Source organism: Lissotriton helveticus, chromosome 1_1, assembly GCF_964261635.1.
Source record: "Lissotriton helveticus chromosome 1_1, aLisHel1.1, whole genome shotgun sequence".
NCBI classification, from domain to species: domain Eukaryota; kingdom Metazoa; phylum Chordata; class Amphibia; order Caudata; family Salamandridae; genus Lissotriton; species Lissotriton helveticus.
In genome coordinates, this window is record NC_136057.1 from 1,253,703,848 (window position 1) to 1,253,723,358 (window position 19,511).

The 19,511-nt window shown below is 45.3% G+C and overlaps 1 protein-coding gene across 1 annotated transcript in view; it reads right to left on the reverse strand.

The window, feature by feature from the left end:
• Window positions 1-17,520, reverse strand: part of SLC2A13 (solute carrier family 2 member 13) — a 1,480,845-nt gene extending 1,463,325 nt beyond the window's left edge. Inside the window, exon 1 of the mRNA XM_078680010.1 lies at window positions 16,726-17,520. Within this exon, the coding sequence (XP_078536136.1) occupies window positions 16,726-17,284 (559 nt within the window). The 5' untranslated portion in view covers window positions 17,285-17,520. The remainder of the gene's footprint in view (window positions 1-16,725) is intronic.
• Between the last annotated feature and the right edge of the window lie 1,991 nt (window positions 17,521-19,511).

Consider the following 19,511-nt stretch of genomic DNA (forward strand, 5'->3'; position numbering starts at 1 on the left):
GTACAATAAAACATCATTATATAAAAACAGTACAACACCATTAATCTGTGTTGAAAAAGTTTTTAAAGCATTAAATCATGCCCCAAGAGAAATATATAAAGTGCCATGTGCCTACTTGAAAGGGCTATCCGGTGAAGGTCAAAATAGGTCTCATAAACCCAAACAGACTTCATACAAAACAATATGTTGTGAATTCCTTTTTTTCCTGCAAATGTATTTTAATTTTATTTTTGTTATAAGATCAAACATAAAACAAAGCATTAATACACAGTACATGATAGATATCAATCCACAATAGCATGTTAGGGCATTTAGCAGAACCCACTGTCTTCAACCACTAAGGCAACGGCCAAATTCGAACAGTTTGGGCTCAACAGGAACACAAGGTAGTATATATGGTACACGCAGGAGCCGGCAATGGGGCATACGTTACATTATTCAGTGCTTCTTCCTTGGCCTTTCCAGTTGTGATTCCCCAGTCTTTCAGTCTCCTCCCACTTCCAGAACGTAATACTCTAACCATGGCGCCCAAATTTTCCGAAATTTCCGTGGTCACCCCCTGGCCTTATAGGTTACTTGTTCTGTCACTATGAATAAATCAAGACTAGCTCTCCATTAGTTCAGAGTAGGTACTTGCGAGGCCCCCCAGTATTTGGTTATATCCCGCCTGGCAACTACCAGCCCAAGATTAGCCAAAATGAGTTTGCGTCTCGGGATGTCTGTAGGAATGCCTAAACTTTGTTTCCACCTCCAATTGGATGGCTAGTACATTATTAAGTTCAGCCACTCTCTTTCCCTAATACCTTTGGACTTTATTACATTCCCATAGGGTATGTATAAATGTTCGGCATCCCGTGCTACATCCAAGACATTCGGGATTTAGAGCTCTTCCGATTTTGTGCAATCGTGCCCTATCAAAGTAAATTCGATGGAGTATTTTATATTGGATAAGGTGCAACCAGAACTTAACTGCTACTTCTCGTGGATGCATGAGTGCGGCCTCCCAGTCAAGACTGTCCATCTCCTCATTGTTCTTTCCCACTTAGCTCAGAGGGGACCCAGGTTATCTGGCATATTATTAAGTAGCGTCCTATAGGTATATGAGATAGCTTTAGCCGGGATCTCCTCTTGTAGGTGTCGACCCTCCAACGGGGCATACGCCGGTATTGCCTCTCTATCCAGTCTCTCCGCCGCCCATGCATATTTCAGACGGAGATATGCGTATGCTTGAGTATCCTGGAGCAGATATCTGGTTTGGAGCAAGTGAAAGGAGGCAAACTCCCCCTTCTCCAGGACATCCCGCACTTTGGAAATACCAATCAGGTCCCACTGCCTAAAACCTCCAAGCTTCCCAATCTCTTTTAATCTATTCCCCTCCCATAGGGGTGTCTCTCTAGTCAATTTATGGTCCCAACGCATCTGCCTCTTGGCGCCTTTCCAAGCCTCTAGTGTTCTCTGGTTTGCTTGTAACACTCGACTACCTCCCTTGGTTCATAGAAGTAGTGCAGGTGTGTGTGCTCCCTAAATTGCTCTCTTTCCAATCTATATGGTGGGTGATCCCCAGGCGCATGAATCCATTCATTTATTACGATGAGGTGGGATGCTCTATAGTATGCTTTATTGTCCGGGAGAGCCAGACCCCCATTATGCTGATTCCTTTGGAGTGTTTGTAGTGCAATGCGTGGGTGGGCCCCATCCCAGAGGAGCAGGCACAGTTTGTTATCTATACTCTTAAACAGGTATTCTAGAGTTTTGTTATAGGTATTTTGTAGCACCTATAGCAACTGGGGAAGTGTGATCATTATAAACATAGCTGCCCTGTCCATGATCGTCAGTGGGACCTGCTGCCATCTCTTAACCTCCTCTTGGAAATTGGAAACAACCCGCCGGAGATTACGCGCTAGACTAGTTGCCACATCCGTAGTGATATAAAGACCCAGATATGTGAAGCCCTCCATCGACCATCGCAAGCAGCTAGGGTAGGTCTTTGGCTCCACTATACCACCCATCAGGAAAAGCGTGGATTTACTCCAATTAATCCTATATCCAGCCTGGCTCCCTTATTCCCCAAAAAGTTGCAGGATTTGAGGAAGAGTCTCCCTGGGATTCGTCACATAAAGCAGAATATCATCTGCATATAACGATATGCGTTCTTCGTTCAGCTGATGGGCCTTGTCCACAAAACCACCCAGTCCTTGAGTGGCTCTAATGACACAGACCAGAGGTTCAAGTATAAGAGCAAATAGTGTAAGGGGAAAGGGGGCACCCCTGCATAGTCCCCCTGTGAATCTGCCACATGTTCGAGAAGTCACCATTCACCCGAACTCTAGCTTCAGGATCCGTGTATAGTAATGCTACACAGTCTCTAAACTTAGGCCCAAATCCAAATTTCTCCAGTGCGTGAATGCCTTTTTTGACCGATTGATAGTGATCCTGGACCAGGGAGAGAGAACTTTGTTTCTCTCTATGTTACATCGTCCCTTTAAAAGGAGTCTGTACACTAAAAAAAGATTTGAAAAATAGACTAATGCAAAAACTGATATATGAACTAGTTGAATGTGCAGCAGGAATACACCATAGAGCAGAAAAAATGGTTAACATGGTGTAGGCTGCTGCGTAACAGAGCCTTGACCTACTACTGTAGGATTCATTAGGTGGAATTCACCAGAAACTATTACTGATGTTCACATAAAGTTAAGCAACTTGGGAATTATTCTAATGCAAGATAGAGGGGAATTCCACACTCTAGCTCATGCCACTCTGAATAGCTATTATCCCATTTTGGCAAAACTTCCACCTAGGAATACTCATGTTTGGTATAAGCCACAGACCGGAAAGCCCAACTACGACTATGGAACTGTATCAATATGTTTAAGCACTTGGCCGCCTGCTTACCGACAACCTCCCACATAAAAAGGCACCCTCTTTTTAATTCAAGATCTTTGGTTAGCCATCCTAACACAACATTGGAGAAGTGAATGAACTTCAGTAGACTAATATTGCTCTAAAAAAAATTTGTGGCATTAACCGCATTTTCGGAAATGCTTGAACAGGCTGACAGGATGTAATGTAATCTACACTAAAGAGGCTAAATATCCCAAAAGACCTACTTACTATAATAACAGAACTCCATAGGGAAAATTGGGGGCAAGTAATTAAAGATACTGGGGGCTCCCTAACTCCCAAAATACCCATCGCCAATGGGCTAAGACAGAGCTGCGTGCTGGCCCCCCAGCTTTTTTCGATTTTTCTGTCAGATCTCCCGGCACACCTTGAGGTGGAGGGTAGTGCCAGCCCCAAAATGGACGGAAACAAGATACCCTGCCTATTGTACGCGGATGACCTGGTGATAGTAGACCAGACTGAGAGAGGCCTCCAAAGGAAGCTAAATGCTTTCAATACTTACTGTGCCAACAAATTTTTAACCATCAATCTGGACAAAACCAAAACCCTATGCTTTTGGAAAAAGCCAAGCAGATTCAGTTGGTTCATAGGGGACCTCAAATTAGAGTCAGTAGATGAGTACCGATATTTGGGTATCTGGTTTGACAGGTCTTTAAACTGGTATACTCACCTGGAAACGCAAAAAGCAAAGGCACTCTCCTCCATATGTGGCCTAAAAAGGTTCAATGGGGACTATGGCGAGAAGTCACACCGACCATTGCTCAGAGCCTTTGACGCAATGATCCGCCCGCAAGTTTTATATGGCGCAGAGATCCTTTATTTGAGCGGTAAGGGATCTTGGGACATGATAGAGGGAAACTGCATAAAAAGGCTCTTATCTCTTCCTCAATCTGCAATGATACAAGCCATCAGAACTGAAATAGGTACAAAGTCCTGGGTGACATTAACCCAGATGGCTGTGATCAGATTCTGGAAGAGATTAGAGGACCCCAGAAGTAAAAAAGTAGCATATTGGTGTCGCAAAGAAATTCAGAAAAGCGAGTTAAAATGGGCAAAGTCCAGTAGGGAAAAATTGAAGGGAATCTGCAACGCACTTGAGATCGATTTGGATCGGAGTTCATATCAAATCCTTATCTCTAAAGGCGATTTGAAGCAAAGGGGGAAAGAGGTCTCGAAATCAACTGATATAGGTTACCTAACTAAGAAAAAATCTGTGGCGCATATGTTAAATGCGTGGCCCCAGGAAAACTGGTACCCATACCTCGATAGATTACCCAATCGCGGCCTCAGGCAAGAGATCCTGAGGCTTCGAATTGGTATCAACCCATGGGTAACAAACAGAGACCTCAATATAAGAATGTTAGATGAGGAAGGTTACTGTAGGTGTAACTTGGGAACCAAGGGTGACCTGTTGCATTTCCTGTTAGACTGTGCGGTACTCTTAGAACATAGAAAAATGTGGCTGCGCCCAGTATTTATAAAATATGAGGTAAAAACAAGGTTTCAGGCGGCCAGCCTCCTATCTGAAATCCCCTACTTGGATATTGTAATAGCCCTCGGGAAATTTTTAAAGGAGGCCCTGAGTGCGCTGAGGGCCAAAGAATAACTTGTAGTACTGTATTTTTAGTCTAGCGGAATGAATTCTTGGAGTGATAAGAATGTGTATAGGTTTTAACATTTGTATATCCTTTTGTATTTTTGATAATGGTGTGTATGATATTTTTAACGGACAAGTTTTTAAAAATAATAAGTGTATGATTTTATGACGCATACTCCACTCGGCGTTTTACTCACTGTATTGTTTAAAGACTAAGGTCACAATAAACATATATTTTGACTACTGTCAAAAAAAAAAAAAAATCTAGATGCTGCAATTACTTGTACCAAAAGGTCTCAGTTTGCCTAGATAAACTTTTTTGCTAATTTCTGATATCACACAGATGACAAAATGTGTAGACTGTATACCTGCTTGAATGTGTGGGTCATATTATAGATGCTCAGAAACCATCATGCTTATATTCCTATGAGTTTTCAGAGCAATGGGAAGGTGTCCCTGAGAAGACAGTCAGGTGAACGAAAGAGTCAACAGCAGGAAAGTCCAACAGAACAATTCCAGTTTAATCACAGCAATTATCTTTCATCCAGGCATAGCATGAGGCAAAAAAGTCTTCCGTCTGAACATATTCTCCAATATTGCCATGGAGGTTCCATAGTATCTGTGGGGGGAAGTCATGGGACATTAATATTGCATATGGCACTCCTAGAACAGTCAGCTTAAGGAACCAAGCAGAGAGTGTAAAAGAGGTGAGAATGGTGAATAAATGTATTGGACACCACTGGTATTGGGACCTTATGGGATGTAATTTTTCCAATTAGACCATGTGTCTGCTACATGACTCGCAGGAAGATATTCATGGAAGAGCCCAACCCCCTACTCCAAATACCAAACACCTAGTCAAATCAGCCGAGCGGGAGATTGATCCACTTATCAAATGCACTGACATCCAATACAAATAAGGTAGGACCACAATGGACTCAAAACCAGCTGCTGTTCTCAACATACATAGTAACAGTCTCTGTCAAAAACCATTATTTAAAATAGGAGAGACGGATTGACAGAATTCCTAATACAGTTAAAAGTTGACTCTCAGTGGAGGTAGTGAAGGGTCATAGGAAATTTACTGATGTCAGCGTGAGTCTCAAATGGATGGATTATGGAACAATTGCAGAGTGCTGGTGGTATCCAGACCATTTTAATGCTCTCGCATCTGAATATCCAATTCCAACCTGCTTTATTAAGCATCATTTGGATGTCGCCCCCGGGGGGGGGGGGGGTAGGAGGAGTTAACTACTTTAATTCCCTGCCACTCAACATCATCCTCTGTATGGATAAACACAATGAAGTAGCTCTCTAAAGGGCTGTCAAGACGTTACACTTTATTCTACTATGTTGTTGATATAGACTGGTTTTGCCTTAGAGTGGTTTGTCTTATGTACACCAAATTACAGGGGCACCACATGACACATACTACATTATTAGTGATACAATTCGAGTACTGAGTAAGCATGGGTGTTCTATGTACAAATGCCTTACAGTTTCTAGTATGCTTACACATTAAGCAACTTCATAAAGTTAGGAGCCTATCTACTGATTTATGTATGCAGTAACACTGAATCAGCTTTTGTGGTCCCATTGCTTTATACTCCCTGTATTAAATCCATTTATTTATCACTGCGTGAGCACTGAGCGCTAGCCTCGTTTACTTCTGAAGCAGTAAATGTCTAATTTTTGCACAGTATATATTGTTGTTTTCATTATTGTATCATTAATGTTGTATATACATATGTAGGGGGTTCAACCTTTTTGCTGGTTTACGAGATGCAACATGTGTTATACATGTGTTAATTACTCCTGATTCCAGGTGGTGTTTATAAAGAGTAGCCCCTTTCTATTTAGCACATTTATCGAAACAAGGCAATGAAGGCTGTCAAAATATTTAATAATTCTTAACTGTAAGTTACAGGAACCGTAGATATGTCTAGCCCAATTTGTACTCTAATACTCCTGGCCACCAAAAGAACTCTCCTATATATTTTTTTATAGCGATGCTTTACAAGCTTGTCCACCTAATGCCAACAATTACTTCCTGCACAGGATATCTTTATCTCTTTTAGTGCTAATAGTGCTAAAAGTACTGTAATACACCAATAATATTGTTTGCTTGTTTTTTCTAGTGGGGCAATCTCATACAGTGGGGTCTACTGTGAAAGTGCCACATTGGACCTTTATAAATGGCTAATATTTACACTGAGCCAATATAGCAAAGACTTAAAACCATAGTCATTACATTCTCCTAATCTCTGAAAATTACACAGGACTCACATTTCAAAACTAATTCGGAAGTGAAAAACAACATGACAAAACGGCCAACAGAGGGTTTACAGGAAGATTAAAAGTGAACAGTCCAAAAAACTGCATTGTGTCGGACTCACAGTGGGTTGTACAAGCCAGAGTATTCAAAAGACAAAAATCGCCTAGCTTATAACCTACATATATTTTAAATAGTAAACTTATCAAAAAATCAATCAATCAATCATTACATTTACAGAGCATGCTACTCACCCGTGAGGGTCTCAAGGTGCTGAGGGGGGGGGGGGGGGGGGAAGGGGTGTCGCTACTGCTCGAATAGCCAGGTCTTGAGGTGCTTTCTGAAGGTGAAATGGTCCTGAGTCAGTCGTAGGTGTGCGGGAGGGAGTTCCATGTTTTGGCTGCCAGGTAGGAGAAGGATCTTCCTCCGGTGGTGGTTCTGCGAATTCGTGGGACGGTGGCGAGGGAGAGGCTGGCGGGTGGGGATGTAGAACGAGAGGCGGTTGTTGAGGTATTCGAGGCCCTTGTCGTGTAGTGCTTTGTGTGCGTGGGTGAGGAGCCTGAACGTGATCCTCTTGCAGACGGGGAGCCAGTGCAGGCTTCTCAGGTGGCGGATATGTGGCGAGGGATGAGTCGTGCGGAGGCGTTCTGTATGCGTTGGAGTCGTGTCTGAAGTTTGGCTGTGGTTCCTGCGTATAGGGCGTTTCCGTAGTCCAGTGGGCTGGTGACGAGGGCCTGGGTGACGGTTTTTCTGGTTTCGGTGGGGATCCATCGGAAGATTTTTCAGAGCATGCGCAGGGTGTTGAAGCAAGACGACGAGACGGCGTTGACTTGCTTGGTCATTGTGAGGGAGGAGTACAGGATGAATCTCAGGTTGCGTGCGTGGTCCGTGGGTGTTGGTGAAAGTCATATGCCCATATGCCCCAGTTGTACAAATATCGAATAGAAAAAACTTTTGGATTACAGAGCACGTACCCTTAATGTAGCTTGAAAAGACTGGATGTCTTTCAGCTCCTGATACTTTTTCATAAACATCACCAAAAATAAAGGCCAATTAAATCTAAATCACAAGATTTCTAATTGTGCCCTCTCTCCTTTGTGGTTACTTTACCAAGCTACTCAAGAGGGAACAAGCTTTCAACTTTACTCAATGAAGACAAAAAAGGTCTGCAATAGCATTTCTTATGATAAAGCTTTCACAAACCTTGAACTACCATCAATTGGTAAAGAAGTCCATAGGCTCCTTCCACTGCTCCCTCAAGCGTCATCTGTTCTCTTACCATCCCTGCTTAGTTCTGATCCTCCATGAAACATCATTGACATCGACTTAAAGGAGGAAGTCACCACCATTCATGTGAACCCATCACAGTGTAAGGCAACATTTGCTTAATGTTTTCAAAGTATTATGTGGATGTCAAAATGTCAATTTTAAAGAACAAAATCCCTGCAGCTGGTGTCGCCACCATTTTCAACTTGTGATGCTTCAAATAGTTTGAGGAGCTATTAATCCCTTGGAACACCAAAGTGCACATTGGGCACATCATAGCCACCCTGTTGGTGATGTCCGAGAGGCTAGATCGTCACTTTCTCCCTACATCTAATCCTGAAAGGTGGCATTCTTCCTTGACCCTCTAGCTTACTGATATAGTTTCTGGGATGCCTAAGGGCACTCAGGAGACGAGCCTGTTGGCCTTCCCAGGTTATGAAGTTCTGAGGCTTAGGCACACAGGGACCTTTTGTGTGTATTTTGCAGACATTAGGATCTGTCATGACTGGCGTAATATATAGCGAACAATAATTTGTACATGATAATGTCTAAAAATAGAAAAAAGTCCCTAAGCAGTATTCAAATTCCTTTTTTCGTATGTCCCGAGTGCTCACTGCAACCAAATTGGTATAAGCATATAGAATTACAGATTTCAGATGCATATTTGTACATGGTACTTTAACAAATCTTTTGTACATACACTTTGAATGCATTTAGCTATTCTGTACTAGAAAAGTATGCAAATGGCTCTTATCGAAAAAGACAGTATGATCCAGCGTACTATTGTAAAATCAAATCTTCCCTCGGTATATTACTATCAGTACTTGTACAACAATAGCCGCACAGTGAAGAAAATGTAACCATTTCGGAAGCATAATATACCCGCAATGTGGCTAGTGTTGCCTGTTTTAACAGCTAGGAAGGGGGCAAATAATGGCACTGCAAGCGGTTAGACTAAGCAAACCAGTTTGTATAATGCTGTGTTGCCCCTGGTGCTTTAAGGTTCGGGTACCTTCATACCAGGGTTCAAGGATTCCACAACAGAACAGAGTTGTGCATCTGGATGACTCAAACGGCTTTAAAAAATACGGATTTATAATGGCATTTTGGGTGGCTTCCTCCCTGAACTGCCAACACTCCTAGACCCTCTGCAAATCTGGTTTCTCAAGATGGGGTCCTCCAAGGGCTTTGGGACCTCCAAGACAGTGGTCACTAGTAATTTGCAGTGGGCAACCGTTTATAAATATAGAAAAAGTACCTTCTTAGGTCTAACTTATAATAAAATAGTGTGCTGACCTTTTCTCTTGGTTAATTTTCCTGAATTCTGCTCTGATGCAGTCTGGAGCGACTACTTTGCTGTCCCAAAAAAGAAGAAGATGACCCAGGACCACCACAGGGAGATGGGAGAACAAATCATCCAAAACATCAGGAGTACACTATATGGCTTATTTTGTTCTCGGAGGCTCCCTGGCTACAGGGGCACACTAAGGCTTTTCAGTCTTCAGTAGAACTTGATAAACACTAATCCTTCAACAATTTGATACTAGACAACTGCATATATAAAAACCCAGCGCTCTGCTACAAATAGCTTCTAGGTGAATACTCTGCAACAGGTCGGGAGCAGAAGGATACCTCCTTCAGGAAGCAGCAGCTTGTATTCTGAATACAAAAGTCTAGTTAGAAGAAACAGACTTCCAAAACTGGACAGGCTGGTAGGGTCGTTTGCCTGCTTCCCTGCCTTGTCTTGTTGAATGTAGGGAGACAAATGCCTTGGAGTCCTGCATGTGACATAGTATTAGAGATCCAACAGTGCCTAAGAAATTGGAGCTGTCAAGTTGAGATGTTTTATATTCCTCCTTCACCAGAGATGAACAGGTGGGATGTGCCTTTACTTTCTGTAGAAAGGTGCCCAGTGGTAAGAGTTTGGTTCCACCTACAGACTGCCTAGGCGGTACCTTCAAGCACCACTTCGTAAGCTAAAGTATAAGCATGTACATTAAAAACAGTCGGGCTGGATTGGGATCCCAAAGCAGCTGTGGCACAAATGTTCAAACCAGGCCTGCTCCCCGCCCCCTTCTCTTTCCATCCATCCATTCTATGTTGCACTCCTCCTCTCTCTTCTCCATCCCTTCCAATTTCGTATTTCACGCTCTCGCCTGAAGCCACCAGTGTACCTTCCATGTTAAAGTCAGGGAACTGTTGAGAGTGACAGACCCTCCAGCAGCTACCCAGAGCCTTCAAGACTACTGTTACTCCAGGCACCCAAATGCATGATGGAACAAATTACCAGTCCACCCCTGGCAAGAGCATACCTCTACCAAGGTAGCTAACTTCACTGCCCCCAGCAGACTCTGGACACTCTTTGCTCACTGAAGTACTCTAAGGAATCTTGGCGCACTGCTGCTCTCCGACACACTTGATGAAAAATATGTACTAAACTATACTGTTCTACCTTTTCTATTGGGAAATAAATGGTGAAGGCATTTTATTATTAAAAAGTCCATTATTGTCTTGTTGTTTTGATTTTATAATGAACCATTTGTAGCTAAATGGTTCACAGGTTATTATTCCTCCAGAGACTACTTTACCCATGTTATCCTATATTTCCTTTATTGTTATCACTACTCGCCTATTGATCCTCACTTTAAGTAATTAGCATAGACAATGAACGTGTCTGTTAACTGTATTAATTTTATCACTGCCTCCCAGCTCCTCACTACAGCATCCATTTTAGGACATTGTCATTCCACATCAATCGACCCTTTTTGCCTCGCCTCGTCCGTCACCCACCAACACACGAGTAATGAGAAGAATGAATAATGATGATAACCGAGGGATGAGCTGTGCAAAAGTGGTCAGCGGCGTGTTCCTTGAGGGACACCTCCTTCATCATCCCTTTTTCCTAATTCCTCACGCTGTCTCCCCTTTCCTCCCTTCACTAGCAATGAATGAAAGTGCACATGTTATTGACCATCACACAGGCGAGCAGTCCGTGTTCGGCATGATACAAACATGGAATGTAAAGAGCAATATCAGGCCATGTATTTGGTTTTAGCGATTTCAAAAACTGCACTCAGATAGCAGATACCAAGTTATTTTTCAAATTCTGACATATGAGCAAATGAAAGCACACTACTCCTGTCCAGCACGCCACGCACCTAAGAAATATATCGGTTCATATGGGTACAAAAGTTAAGTAACAGTGCAAAGGTCTCTGTGTATTCAAATGTCCAATGCCCAGATCCTGCTTGTGTGTCAAGTCGTACAGAAGTATTAAAGAACTATGAGGCAAGGAGCACTGATCGAGGGGTGATTTGGTGTCCTGGGATACCAGGTGTGCTGTCCATTGTGGACATCTAATCCTCAGTCATCTTCCCTCCTCATTATCAAGTAGTGCTGAGGTGCGAGGACTGAGGCTGCCCTAAAATTAATGCTTATTCAGCCTACTCTCACAGTACCTACATTCCGGTTAGGAAATGTAAATAGCCTATAGTTTACCAATGTAGGAGTGTCCTATCCTTTTGAGGTTACTGTGGGGCGTGTACTTCGTATTAATCTTTTAAACGCTCTCCCAAATTTTCTCTGCTCGACTGTTATAATGCATTTATGTAACTTTTTTTTTTTTTTTTTAGATTAGGCCTTTAAGATTTTTTTTTTTTTAACAACGTTTCTAGATAAGTCCCAGCACATTGGGCCCAGCTTAGAGGGAAGAAAAAGCTTTTAAAACTAGCGACGCCGTCACGTGCGCCAAGAACTTAAAACCCAGGGTGTTTTAAAAGGTCGAGTGTCCACGCGGCCTGACTAGTGTCGACTGATGCAGTTCATCAGTGTGACCTACCGGCAATCCAAAGTAAGGTCCATTTACAGAAACACATGAGGGCTGAGAGAGCAAATCTCAGCAGAGGACATAAATAGGAATTCATTAGAATCCCTATAGATATCCACTAAATCAGCATTTGCAAACTTTCTACTCCTGGGGACCCCGATTTAGTCGCTACTGGAAACCGGTGACTCCAAAGCAATTTTGTACGATTTACATTTCAAACATTAAAACAGTAATTCTGAGGGGAAAAAAAACACACATGCACCTCACACAAATGCCTGAATTTCTAAAGATTTTAGTATTTTATATTGAAAAAAATTGAAAAAAAAATCTAAACATGTTCATGGGAAGGGTGATGCTGCAGCTCTGCATCTAACTTTTCAATGTTTGGGTTTTATTTTGCAGTATGAGGCTCCTGCCAGGGTCGGATTGGAAACCCAAACCAGCCCTGGCAAATGTTGTCATACCAGTCCCCATACAATACACACCAAGAGCAGCAAGTGAGCCTGACCACTACAAACGGGGCTTTGAGGAGGCTCTGCCCCTAAGACAATATGAGAAAAAACGGTGCATTCTACAACACATTTGTCATTATATAATTGTATTACCTTTTAAAGCATAGTAAATGATTAACTAACTGTATGCTTGGATACAACAATCTTTGTTGGGGCTCTTCAATGATTCCCTCACTATCACCCTCAAACAGAGCCTCTCATCTCTCCATAGACCCTCTCTCACATGTTTTTAATTTGTTCAATAGCACCTCTCATACCAGTGTAGGGTGTCAGAACACTTTACATCACACACATACAGAAACAATGAATCATGTGTGTGTAAATCAGTGTACAGAAAAATGTACATAAGGCAAAGGGGACTACAAGGTGTAGGATTCACGTCAGCCATACTGGTAGGCATTTTTTAAGATTGCTTGGTCTGGAGAAGCATAAACTCAGAAATCAGAACATAACACAGGGGTTAAGGTTGACTTTAATAATAAGAATGTATTTCTACCCAAACAAGCCTTCTTTAGCAGCCTCAGGATAATCAAAGACTGGGGAAAAATATATAACTTACTAATACAATGTAGTTTGCATGCAGCTCTTTGATGGCATTCCACTGCCCCCTGTGCTAGATTACGATTGTAATTTATTAACTGCACAGTAGCAAAAGAAATTATGTGACAAAAGCAGTAACCCACTGAGCTGAGCACATGAAAAACTTTTTTTTAAATGCATGATACACGTTCTTTGCGGCAGGTATATTAACCATGAGCGCGACCATAGAGGAGTCAAGGCTGCCACTGGACAAAACGCCCATCTCTCTCTGGCGGGTACATTAATCACCCGAGTTATCTTGACACTTTTATTGTTGCCCAAAAACTGCTGATTATACAAGGAACTTTGCAGTGCTTTTAATACTGTTGCCTGCGGACCCTAGGGAATATGTCACACACCCCTGGGGTCCCTGGACCAGAGTTTGGGAACCACTGCACTAAACGCTTTCCCATATGCGTAGAGAACATCTTTCGAAGACAGAGCTCATGGGTGCAGCACTTCTGTATCAACCAGTGCAGCTTTTCTACCAAGGATGGACCCTCTACTAGCACAGATTAAAAGAACAAGGGCATGAAGCAAGCCAAAACAGTGCAAACAAGCATCATCGATCTCAGCCTAACCAAGAATTAAAGCGGTGAGAACTGCTCACTGGTGCAGTAAAAACGTGGGCCTCGGAGCACGTGCAGTCAAATATACAGCTCTCTTGAAAATCAAGTCGCCCACATACCGACATTCCTTTTGCGATTCTATTATAATAATCAGACTGTCTCGAGGACATGCGATGTAAGCCTAACCAAAACAATCAAATTTGAGTTAAGCTGCCTTATAGGTGGACCAGCCACACGTACATTACTATGGTGCCTTACAACAATTAGTCTTTAGCCACACACTGAATGATAGCGGCCACTGGTATTGGCAACACTGCTTCATAGGGGCAGGGTTTTCAGTTCATGAGCTGCACTGCTGCTTCCCCACAGCTGCAGAGTATAGACATGGCAATGTTCCCTCTCTACCCTATACTAAACAGAAGGCACATATTTCACTTTGAGAAAGTTGAACTAACTGGACTGCAATGCTGGAGACTGGTATTAACTTTAGTATATCGTGAGTAGTGTGGCTCACTGGTTAGAGGTGGCAGGCCCGAGAGCAGAAGTCGGCCCGGGACCAGGGTTCAATTCCCGACGCGGCAGGGTCGTGGACCTTGGTCAGCGAACTCGATAATTCTCGCTTCAGTGCTTACTCTAATCAGGGGTTCCACTCGGCAACTCTGGGCAATAGCTTGCCTAATCTCCACATCAGCCCCACCAATTCCGGGGATGCTTGGCTCCACCTTGGGGACTCCCAGCAAGGGACCATCACACAGGGAAAGCCAGGACGAGTTCCCCAGAGTTATACAGCGCCAGGAGACCTACAGACGGGTAGCAGTGCGCTTTACAAGCTCAAAAACATTTACATTTGTTTATCACGCAAACGAATGTATTTCAGGGCAATGCTTCAATTTTGGGCTCAATGTACCAATGCGACCACCCACGACCAACAGTCAGCGCCACAGTTACACCAGGAGGTTTTTAAAAGTTGTGCACTGAAAAGGTTGACCTGTAAGACTATGCCAAGTGCGATCTGCTGTGCTTCACAGTGCCTGTACTGTACGGCCAGCACAGAGTATAAGAGAGACCCACTCTTCATAACAACCTGTGCTTTGTGCATACACCTAACACAGCAAGTTCCTGTACTTCGGCAACAAGTCTGATTTGCTAAACTAGAAAGAAAAGGGAGTTCTGCAGATGTCCAGAAGACAAGTTGCTACACTGTAGAGGAATGCATTTCACGCGGTACAAATCAAGTTGTGCATCTTCACTGCTAATACCTTCAAAAGTTAGGTCAATATATTTTCAACTGTGATGCATTGCAGAGTTCATACTGTGCGCAGCCGAAGAGCTCCTGAGCAAACAGATCCTCGCTCTCAGAGCATGCCCTGAGAAAGAGCTGAAAGTAGGAGGGACCGCAGGGAGCCAGGCACAGCAGGAAGGTAAAGGGTGCGGAGGGCCTTAAGAGACCCACAGACTGAACATGCAGGCAGAAGGAATCAAGAGTCGCACAGCAGGGAAAGAGACCACAGGCGGCAGGATGTCTTCAAGAGCAGCAACTGGCTGAGAAGTCAATGGCGAGCGAATGGATGAGCACGGAAAGGGAATGCATACCTGCCAACTTGAAGAACTATCTCACCGTGTGAGGGGGGGTGGGGGAGCCTCGTTTCCATAAGTACCTATGAGGCACTTTCGAACCCCACCAAACCCCCTCCTTCAAAAAATAATAAATAGCTTGCTGAGGCTGGTGCCAATGTCCTGAGGTGTTTTCACGCCCCTCAATGGACATGGACAGGTCAAAGTCTCGGAAAACGACCTAAAAACCACTATTTACAGTGGAGTTCATCTGTTTTTCTCTGCCGCCACGTGACATAGGCTCCTCACCGGGACACCGTGTGATGTGAGTCGCTATGTGCGTCGCACGGTGGCACCCTCCTGCGAATTGACAGGTATGGAAATGAATTAACAGCACAAGGTGCCCATTTCAATATAGCTACTGGCACGAGAGCCTGGGGTGAGACTGAGCAAAGGATGAGAGGCGGTAAGAAGGCACACTAGCAGAGCCCGCTAGTAACCACAGGCACAGACAAAGAAGGATGATGGGGACGGGAAAATAAACCACCACACCACGCACTCCGAGGCAGAGTCTGCTAAGTGCCACAGACAGACACGAGGTGCCCAGGGAGAGATTGTGAACACCGGAGCGCGCATGCAGCGAGAACAGAGCATGTAGTGTGCAATGGTCTGTCTTGTCACTGGCCAGGCTTCACGAAACATGCACGGCCATTGCTTGCAATACAGTCTTGCATACCGGCGCACAGTACCAGCGTGGAGCTTTTCAGGGGCTCGCTGCAACCTTCGCATGCCTGAGACCTTGTACCCCTGACTGTGGTTGCTGCTACCACGAAATACACCCCCCCCCCCACTAGCTGTACTCAGATGGAGCGCAGGCAACCGCAACACCTGACACGATCCAAAGGGTGGAGGGGGTAGAGGCGTGGCTATCAATGGAGCAGCAGGTGCAGCGACACCAGAGCTCGCTGCAATCTGATTAATGCAAACACGGCGGGAGGGGGTGGGGGGCATGTTTTCCCGAGGCCCCACCGCAACCTCACGGATATACTGCAGATGCAGAGTCGGACGGCGAACGATATAGTTATTATAGGAAAGTTCATAGGCAGATGTTGTATTGTAGGCGTGGAGTGCCCACGGTGAACAAGACGTGCTATACTGCAGATCTGAACAGCAACAGGGTGAGATGGTGGTTTTCCAGTCATGCAACAGGCGTACTAGAGTAACGGTAAATCAGCGCTATGCCAACCTATATAGGTATTCGCGCTACACTGCGGGAACGCTACTGCAAGGTACAAGGATTTTAGAAATAGAGGCGTTTTATTGGAAAGGCGCTACAGCGAGGAGAAAGGTTTTCCAATCCAGAAGCACTACGTTGCAGGTCCATTCTCCTCACAACCGGACATAGAATTAAAATGTGCAACAGAGAAGCGCTACATCCGAGGACCTTTTGTAACTACAGAGAACACAGTGATTTGGGCATAGATGCTGCAGTGAAAATGAAGCACAGACGCTTGAACGACGTAGAAGCGCTTCAACAAGTAGCACAAACAGGACATGGAAAGCAGGCGCATGATACTGCAGGTGCGCGAGTTTTCATGAAGTCACATAGGCGCTAGGCAGAGAAGCGCTAGGCTGCAGACACTCACCGATGCCGAGCCCCACCACGATGCGCCCCCCGAGCAGCGTCTCCTTGCTGCCGGCGACTCCCATGACCACAGCGCCGGCGGTGAAGAGGAAGCTGGCCAGCAGAATGCAGGGGCGGCGGCCCAGCACCCCGTTGAGGTACCCCCCGGCCAGCGCCGCCAGCGCGGCCGCCCCCACGGTGCCCGACACCAGCAGCTCCTGCCACAGCGCCGAGAGGCCGAGCTGCCGCCGGAGCAGCAGCATGGCCCCGGACACCACCCCCGTGTCATAGCCGAAGAGGAAGCCGCCCAGCGCCGAGAAGGCGGACAGCACGTACACGAAGGCCGGGGCTTCATCCTTCTGGAAGCGGCGCCGGGCTGCGCGCTCCAGCTCGGCGGCCGAGGCCCCGGGGGCCCCGGGGCCCGCGGCGGCGCTGCCCAGGCTGGTGCACGACTCGGCGGCTGCAATCAGGCTGCGCTCCCCCGCCTCCCCGTCGGGCCGCCGCCGCGCCGCCTTCTCGCTCATCAGCTGGCCGAGGCTGCGCAGCGTGTACTCGGCATTCTCGCTGGCCGTGCGGGACATCGGGGCCCCCGGGACGCAGGGGCCCGGGCCGGTTGAAGGAGGGTCCCCCGGGAGGCTCCCGAGCGACTTTATGCCACTTCGGCCGAGTTTCAGGACTTGCAGCCGGCGGGAGCGGTGCAGGATCTCGGGCTCGGGGGATGCAAGAGGCTCCACTGACAGCCGACGCCGCGCTCAGCCCGGCCACACTGACAGCGGCGGCGGGGGCTGCCAGCAGAGGGGGCGCGGCCCCGCCGCTCACGTGGCGCCCCAGCTGTTTACATCACAGCGTCTGCGCGCGCCTGGCAGCCCGTGGGAGCACGAGCCCTACCTGCAACAGGTGAGCGACTGATGGACCGCGATGAGGCATCACGAGTCTTCCACGCTGGCGAGCGCACACGCTCCTTTTCAAGGAGTATCCGGCTATAGTCCGAGCCGTTGCCAAATCCTATGCCAGGTGTGGTTGATGGAGTTCGAGCTCTTTCTGTGGCACGACAAGGAAGAACAGGCCCTGAGTGAAACCTTCGAAGGGACAGGCAATCTTTCATTTGGACTGGCCACCGCGCTGTCCTAGCAAGGCTTTAAGCTGGGTGCCCCTACATCTTTGCCTTAAGAGGCACACACCTGGCAGCTGGGACAAATAGATAAGCAAGTGTTGTTAATGAAGCGCAGCCCAAGCACAAGGGGCACTTTCTACGACCCTCATAACGCTCCTTCTCCCACCTCTGGGCTTGTAATCCCCCCGGGGGACGGGGGTGCTTTTGCACCATTTTTTAAAACATTTTTTTTTATTTATTTCATGCGATTTTATATAGCGCGAACTTTACCTGAAGGTGTCAGAGCGCTTTACATAAGAACCAGTTGCAAAACATAAGGAATTAGGATTACATGTGTTACATAAAAGATCATACACACAGAAAAAAATTGCAAATGTACAAGATGTAAAGTCACACAAAGAAGAGACTGTTGATTATAGTTATCTCTATATACATAGGGAAGGGATAAGAATGGATATACTCTAAGAGTCACATAGGAATGGTAGAGAGTACAATGGTCTACTGCATATACTAGTGATTAGAGTTATCTCTATATACATAGGGAAGGGATACAAATGGATATACTCTAAGAGTCACATAGGAATGGTAGGGAGTACAAAGGTCTACTGCATATACTAGTGATTAGAGTTATCTCTATATACATTGGGAAGGGATACGAATGGATATACTCTAAGAGTCACAATTGGCTTGAACTGGCTATTATTTTGGGTCAAATGACAGGATGGCCTGCGCCCAGTTAGAGATATTTTTCAACAGGCATTGGTAAGTGCATTAGGTTTCGCCCCCGTGTTTTTTGTTGTAATCTGTAGCTTGTTGAGTAGTTGCACAATATAAGTTACAGAAAGTCTGTTAAAGTGTTATGACTTGTTTATGTTCAGAAAGGCAATATGCAAAAAAGGCAAAGTGGTGTTAACCTCATGGCTGCTGGTGACGGCCAATGGCCGCCGTGTGCACTACCTTTGGAGTGCTGCGCACGTCCGTCGCGGCCCCGCCTGCATAATAGAACGTTCCGCACTAGCGCGGAACGTTCGGCACAGTTAAGGTGTTAAGAGTGGTGTAGCGCAGGTAAGGTAAGTAATAACAACAGTCAGAAAAATGAAAGAGGGAAATAATAGCAATAATGGATGTAATAGCAATATTATGTGTTTAGAGGAGTTCTGACAACTTTTGGGTCTGGTGCCACAGCACCTGTTGCAGAATTCAAACCATGCTCCTAGTGCCTTCAAGATAACTGCATTTGTGACTGCCTGTTTAGTAGCAAAATATAGCAATATTTGGTGTTTAGAGAAGTTATGACGACTTTTGGCCCCGGTGCCACTGCACCTGCTGCACCATTCAAATTATGGCCGTATTGCCTGCAAGGTAAGTGCACTTGTGACTGCCAGTTAAGTAATAAAATGTTGTATTATTTTGTGTTAAGAGAGGTTCCTAGAGCTTTGGGCTTTAGAGAAACAAAATTCATGAATAGTGGAAACCTCAAAGATGGTCTTATCTGTGCAAGGAGGTGTGTATAGGATAACCCATACCACCAGCAAGTGAGCGATGATGAGTACCTTCTTGCTGGATGACATTGCACCAGGAACTTCCTACACGACCTTCAGAGGAATAACCACCTTGATCTTTGAAGGGTGTGATTATTGGACCAACCTTCTTCAGACTTCTTCTATTCCACCACATTTTCTATTCCAATAGAA